Source organism: Somniosus microcephalus, chromosome 15 (assembly GCF_052327205.1).
Source record: "Somniosus microcephalus isolate GS21.2 chromosome 15, FLI_Smic_1.0, whole genome shotgun sequence".
Lineage (NCBI taxonomy): Eukaryota > Metazoa > Chordata > Chondrichthyes > Squaliformes > Somniosidae > Somniosus > Somniosus microcephalus.
In genome coordinates, this window is record NC_141001.1 from 121,433,338 (window position 1) to 121,439,907 (window position 6,570).

Below are 6,570 nucleotides of genomic sequence, written 5' to 3' on the forward strand. Positions count from 1 at the left end.
GAGGGAGCACCGCACTGTCGGAGGGGCAGTACTGAGGGAGCGCTGCACTGTCGGAGGGGCAGTACTGAGGGAGCGCTGCACTGTCGGAGGGACAGTACTGAGGGAGCGCAGCACTGTTGGAGGGTCAGTACTGAGGGAGCGCTGCACTGTCGGAGGGGCAGTACTGAGGGAGCGCTACACTGTCGTTTGGGCAGTACTGAGGGAGCGCAGCACTGTCGGAGGGTCAGTACTGAGGGAGCGCTGCACTGTTGGAGGGGCAGTACTGAGGGAGCGCTGCACTGTCGGAGGGGCAGTACTGAGGGAGCGCTGCACTGTCGGAGGGGCAGTACTGAGGGAGCGCTGCACTGTCGGAGGGGCAGTACTGAGGTAACGCTGCACTGTCGGAGGTGCAGTACTGAGGGAGCGCTGCACTGTCGGAGGGTCAGTACTGAGGGAGCGCTGCACTGTCGGAGGGGCAGTACTGAGGGAGCGCTGCACTGTCGGAGGGGCAGTACTGGGGGAACCCTGCACTGTCAGAGGTGCCGTCTTTGGGATGAGATGTTAAACTGAGACCCTGTCTGCCCTCGCAGGTGGACATAAAAGATCCTACGGTACTATTTCAAAAAAGAGCAGGGCAGTTCTCCCCCCGGTGTCCTGGCCAATATTTATCCCTCAATCAACATCACGGAAAGAAACAGATTATCTGGTCGTTATCACGTTGCTGTTTGTGGGAGCTTGCTGTGCGTAAATGGACTGCTGTGTTTCCCACCTTACACTTCAATAAGTACTTCATTGACACCCTGAGGTTGTGAAAGGCGCTAGAAATGAAAGTCTCTGTTAATTTTCCAGCGATATGAATTCAAAGCAGATGAAGAAGGGAAAAGCTTGTTGCGCTCCCCTCGTGACATCTTTATCATCGATCAAGGAGAAAGCTCAGGAGGATTTGGTGAGCTGTGTTTCTTTCCCTTTGAATGTTTAGAAGTATCCTCCAATGATTGATGTTCAGTGCCCCTGCAGCGGAGCAATCCTGAGAGTGGGTGATCCTTAATGATAAATATCGAGCAACTTTAAAAAGTACGTTGATTTTAATCTTTTGTCTCCTTTGCCATCTCCATTATGACTTCCCTTCACTGGGATGGCTGGGGTGGACTAGACTGTGGAGTTCTCTTGCTCCGCTGTCTAACACTGCAAATTGCAGTAGCAGGAATGAGAACTGGTAACCCAGATATAGATCCTGTTCACACCATTGCTTTTTTTCTAATCCTAGTTATTTTTAACAATAGAAAATCTTCTTGATATAAAAACCTTGATAATTCAGTTACAGGCAAGCAGTGAAATTTACCGTCACCCTCTCAGGTGGATGTGCAAGATCCCACTGCACTATTTTGAAGAAGAGCAGGGGAGTTCTCCCCGGTGTCCTGGCCAATATTTATCCATCAATCAACATCACTAAAAAACAGATTATCTGGTCATTCTCTCTTAGGCAGTCCCTCGGAACCGAGGATGACTTGCTTCCACACTAGAAGTTAGTTCTCAGGTGACTGATGAGTCCAAAACGGGACGTACAGTCTCTGTCACAGGTGGGGCAGACGGTGGTTGAAGGGGCGGGTGGGTGGGGTGCTTGGGTTGACGTGCGCTCCTTCCGCTGTTTGCGCTTGGCTTCTGCTTGCTCCCGGCGAAGAGACTCGAGGTGTTTGGCGCCTTCCCGGATGCTTCTCCTCCACTTTGTGCGGTCTTGGGCCAGGGATTCCCAGGTGTCGGTGGGGATGTTACACTTTTTCAAGGAGGCTTTGAGGGTGTCCTTGAAGCGTTTCCTCTGCCCACCTGGGGCTCACTTGCTGTGTCGGAGCTCCGAGTCGAGTGCTTGCTTTGGGAGTCTCGTATTGGGTATGCGGACAATGTGACCTGTCCATCGGAGCTGATCGAGCGTGGTCAAAGCTTCGATGCTGGGGATGTTGGCCAGAGCGAGAACACTGACGTTGGTGCGCCTATCCTGCCAATGGATTTGCAGGATCTTGCAGAGGCAACGTTGGTGGTACCTCTCCAGTGCTTTGAGGTGCCTGCTGTACATGGTCCATGTCTCTGAAGCATACAGGAGGGCGGGAATCACTACTGCTCTGTAGACCATGAGCTTAGTGCTGGGTTTGAGGTCCTGGTCTTCAAACACTCCCTTCCTCAGGCGACCCAAGGCTGCACTGGCACACTGAAGGTGGTGTTGGACTTCGTCGTCAACGTCTGCCCTTGTTGACAGTAGGTTCCCGAGGTATGGAAAGTAGTCCACGTTGTCCAAGGCCTCGTCATTATCATGTTACTGTTTGTAGGAGCTTGCTGTGCGCAAATTGGCTGCCGCCTTTCCCTACGTTACAACAGTGACTACTCTTCAAAAACTACTTCATTGGCTGTAAAGCGCTTTGAGATGTCTTGAGGTCGTGAGTGAAAGGTGCTGTAGAAATACAAATTCTTTAATATCACCAAGAGTAATTTCTGGGTTACAGCTGTTACAAAGGCTGAAAATCTGGTGAAGATTAAAGTAGGAAGCCTTGAGGTGTTGTGGTATATCATATACACAACACGGTAGGGAGTTCAAGTTATATGCAGTTATTCTACTGCTAACTAGTGTATATCTTTCTAACGCCTGTCTATCCAAACCAGCAATACCTGAAGGTGTGCTACTTGATCTCTTTTACAGGAGCCCGGTTTTGAATCCTTGGAACAAGCTGCACAGATGGTACATGAGCGTGCGGAACCGCTGGTCTCCGAGGAGCTCAGCCTGGACCAAGGCAACACAAAGATCAGAAAACCCAATCGCTGCAAAAGACGCAGGAACTCGAAGCAGGTTCGAATGACACCTCGCAACGAAAAGGATGAACCTTCCGAGAGCATGGTGAATCCTCCAATCGAAGAGGTCACTGAAGGCAAAAGAGAAAGCTCATCAAAGAAGAAGCACAAGAAAAGCAAGAAGAATAAAGAAAAGTATAAAGAGAAAGAGAAGTGCGGGCCAAAGGTAGAAACTCAAAAGCCAGAGAAGCTTTGCTCGTGGAGCCAGCAATGGGCTCCTCGGCCTCTCCCCGTGTCCACCGCCTTGGCTAAAGCCAAAAGGAAAAAGTGCCTTCTGAGGAACTGTTCTTCAGTCAAAGTTAGTGATGAGAACCTTACGGGAGTACAGCACGAGGAAGACCAATCTCTCAAAGCAGCCAACAGTCTTCGGGCTAAGAGTAGAATGGTCCACAAGTACTTGTGCCTCCCCACCTCTCAGGAACATCCAGCGAACGGAAAGGAAATGCAGCAGGATGAAGAGGCGGGTGCAGATCGGGAAGAAGCTTCATGTAAAGAGAAGATAGCACAGGACACGCTGAGGAAGGGGAGGTCGGCTGCTGGTCTTCACTTTGAAATTCTTAACCCCTTCCGTCAATCCTCTGCTAACACTCCCACACCAAAGACGTCACCCGATGAATCATTCCACAGACATCTTGGGAATTTAAAGCCCCCTGATAGCCTTCCGACAGGAGTCCCAGGAAATAAAGGGCTCACTTGTGAAGAAGAGCTTAATAGCGTTTATTTCGAGAACAGCAAAGCTGCCCGTGTGATGAAAGCAAGTCCTGAAGTCACTGAGGATTATGGAAATAGCCAAGACCTCTTTATTACACAAAAGACCTTCCTGCCCTTGGTGCATTCTAACAGCAACAGCAGTTCCTCTGTGGAGGAGGCAGCGGGCAAAGGTTTCGACGAGCAGTCGAGGTCCGCGGACACAGGGCCGTTGCGATTCGGCTCAGCAGCTCTTCAAGAGACGATTGACCCACGCCGCTCCGGATCGCAGTCGCCCAAAGGCGGGCCTTGTGAGAAAGGAACCCAAACAGCCGACTTCTTCAGCTCGCCGGCAATTGCCACGACTCTTCGCTTCTGCCGAAGAGTGAAAGGGGAGCAGTGCTCCGAAGAGCCGGTGGACCTCAGCCTGCCTTCTAGAGCAAGAGCCAAGACCAGCGCTCGTTTAAAAAACAGACCCGACTCTTTACGGGTGCAAGAAGGTGGCATCAATCCATCTCCTCAACGCACGCCAACGGCTCTCTCTCCCCTTGAGGCCCAGAATGCTTGCCAGCTACTGCCTTTGTCTGCTTATTTTGAGGGGAAGAAACAGGGACTGAAGAGCACCTTTGTCATCTCACAAAACAGAAGATCCGATGAGGGGAAATACGTGCAGACTTTTCTGAACGAGTCTTATTTCTTTAAGGTCAAAGGCCAGCTGAAACCCAAAGGCCCCAGGATACCATTGATGAAGAAGAAGAGAAAAAAACAAAAGAACTGAAAAGCGAGGTGATTGGTCCGAGCCGGGTTCACAGGCCATGGATATTTGACAAATATATAACTTGCTTTGTCATGTATACCACTGAAGCATTTTTCTTACTCCTTTCTGACTCTATGGGTTCAATCAGGCCATGGGTCCTCTTGAAGCCTAAAGTGGGATTTGGTGCTGGTATCTTTCAGTGTCACCTTTAGAGCTGGCCGGTAGATACAGCCTGGTGGCATCGTAACATAAGAATTAGGAGCTGGAGTTGGCCATTCGGCCCCTCGAGCCTGCTCCGCCATTCAATAAGATCATGGCTGATCTTCGACCTCAACTCCACTTTCCCGCCCGATCCCCATATCCCTCGATTCCCCGAGAGTCCAAAAATCTATTGATCTCAGCCTTGAATATACTCAACGACTGAGCATCCACAGCCCTCTGGGGCAGAGAATTCCAAAGATTCACCACCCTCTGAGTGAAGAAATTCCTCCTCATCTCAGTCTTAAACGGCTGACCCCTTATCCTGAGACTGTGACCCCCCCCCCCCCCCCCGGTTCTAGACACTCCAGCCAGGGGAAACAACCTCTCAGGTTCTACCCTGTTAAGCCCTCTCAGAATCTTCTCCTGGATTGTTCTTCCTTTGCTACGAGAATGCCAAGAATCCAAGGATCTTTCCACAGTGACAACACAAGTCCGAGATGCGAAGCGGATCTGACGGGGCTGAAACACGTATCTCTGTAGCGCAGCACATATTTAAATTGACATTGGTATAGGAAGTTAGCCAGGGTGTTAGAAGGCTGCAATGAGTTTCCTGTGAAATTAACTGCAACAGTGAGGCTCCATCAGTTTAGAATCATCACCTGAACTTAAATAACAGCCTTTCATTCACTCTCTCGTACATGTTTCAATTGTTTATCGAGAATATGTAATTTTCACCGTTAAATGTTTTACATTTATTAAAATGTTCCAGCCTTTTCTTCTGCTGTTTTCAAAAGCATTCTGGATATCGTAGTGATCGACAGGCATGGTGGGTCAGTGCGATACGGTGACTGTAATACGCACAGTTTGATCCACAAGTTGTTTGGATGTTACACGAGGGCTCACATGGTATTCCGACTGTACAATGGCCAGCTAATGTTCATTGTTAAAATTTATTGGAAATGAAGGAAGATGAAAAGTAATGGCTGTAATTTGTATTTAAGGGAGGATTAGCATCATTGGAGGCAGTACTCAGTGGATAGCGCACTCGCCTCTGAGTCAGAAGGTCGTGGGTTCCACTCCAGAGAATTGAACACATAATCTAGGCTGACACTCCCAGTGCAGTACTGAGGGAGCGCTGCACTGTCGGAGGGGCAGTACTGAGGGAGCGCTGCACTGTCGGTGGGGCAGTACTGAGGGAGCGCTGCACTGTCGGTGGGGCAGTACTGAGGTAGCGCTGCACTGTCGGTGGGGCAGTACTGAGGGAGCGCTGCACTGTCGGAGGGGCAGTACTGAGGGAGCGCCGCACTGTCGGAGGGGCAGTACTGAGGGAGCGCTGCACTGTCGGAGGGGCAGTACTGAGGGAGCGCTGCACTGTCGGAGGGGCAGTACTGAGGGAGCGCTGCACTGTCGGAGGGGCAGTACTGAGGGAGCGCTGCACTGTCGGTGGGGCAGTACTGAGGTAGCGCTGCACTGTCGGAGGGGCAGTACTGAGGGAGTGCTGCACTGTCGGAGGGGCAGTACTGAGGGAGCGCCGCACTGTTGGAGGTGCCGTCTTTCGGATGGGACGTTAAACCGAGGCCCCGTCTGCTCTCTCAGGTGGACGTAAAAGATCCCACGGCACTATTTCGAAGAAGAGCAGGGGAGTTCTCCCCGGTGTCCTGGGGCCAATATTTATCCCTCAATCAACATCACTAAAACAGATGATCTGGTCATTATCACATCACTGTTTGTCGGAGCTTGCTGTGCGCAAATTGTCTGCCACGTTTCCTACATTACAACAGTGACTACACTTCAAAAGTGCTTCATTGGGTGTAAAGCGCGTTGGGACGTCCTGAGGTGGTGAAAGGCGCTATAGAAATGCAAGTCTTTCTGTCTTTAGTTATGCTGACGGCTGAGGTCAAAGTGATGCACAGACATTTCAGAGGCTGCTGCTTGTGATTTCGAAGTTATTTGTGTAGAACTTTTCGATGTTTAACTCTGTGTTGGAATACTTGCTTCTAATATACAAAAACAAAGCAACTCTTTCAAAGAGCCGGCACAGGCACGATGGGTCGAATGGCCTCCTTCTGTGCTGTGTGGGTCGATGATTCCAACTATTGACTCTATTG

At 50.4% G+C, this 6,570-nt stretch overlaps 1 protein-coding gene across 1 annotated transcript; it reads left to right on the forward strand.

Moving 5' to 3' along the window:
- Positions 1–832: 832 nt before the first annotated feature.
- Positions 833–4,629, forward strand: LOC147107193 (uncharacterized). Its single transcript, XM_086008371.1, has 2 exons — positions 833–925; positions 2,669–4,629. The coding sequence occupies exons 1-2, from the start codon at positions 833–835 to the stop codon at positions 4,280–4,282; spliced, it is 1,707 nt and encodes a 568-aa protein (XP_085864497.1). The 3' UTR covers positions 4,283–4,629.
- Positions 4,630–6,570: the final 1,941 nt, after the last annotated feature.

Bases quoted from the DNA above. Each gene is read 5' to 3' on its own strand.
- LOC147107193 (XM_086008371.1), top strand. From the start codon at position 833: ATGAATTCAAAGCAGATGAAGAAGGGAAAAGCTTGTTGCGCTCCCCTC. The intron at 926-2,668 runs GTGAGCTGTGTT...TCTCTTTTACAG, and splicing joins AGAAAGCTCAGGAGGATTTG to GAGCCCGGTTTTGAATCCTT.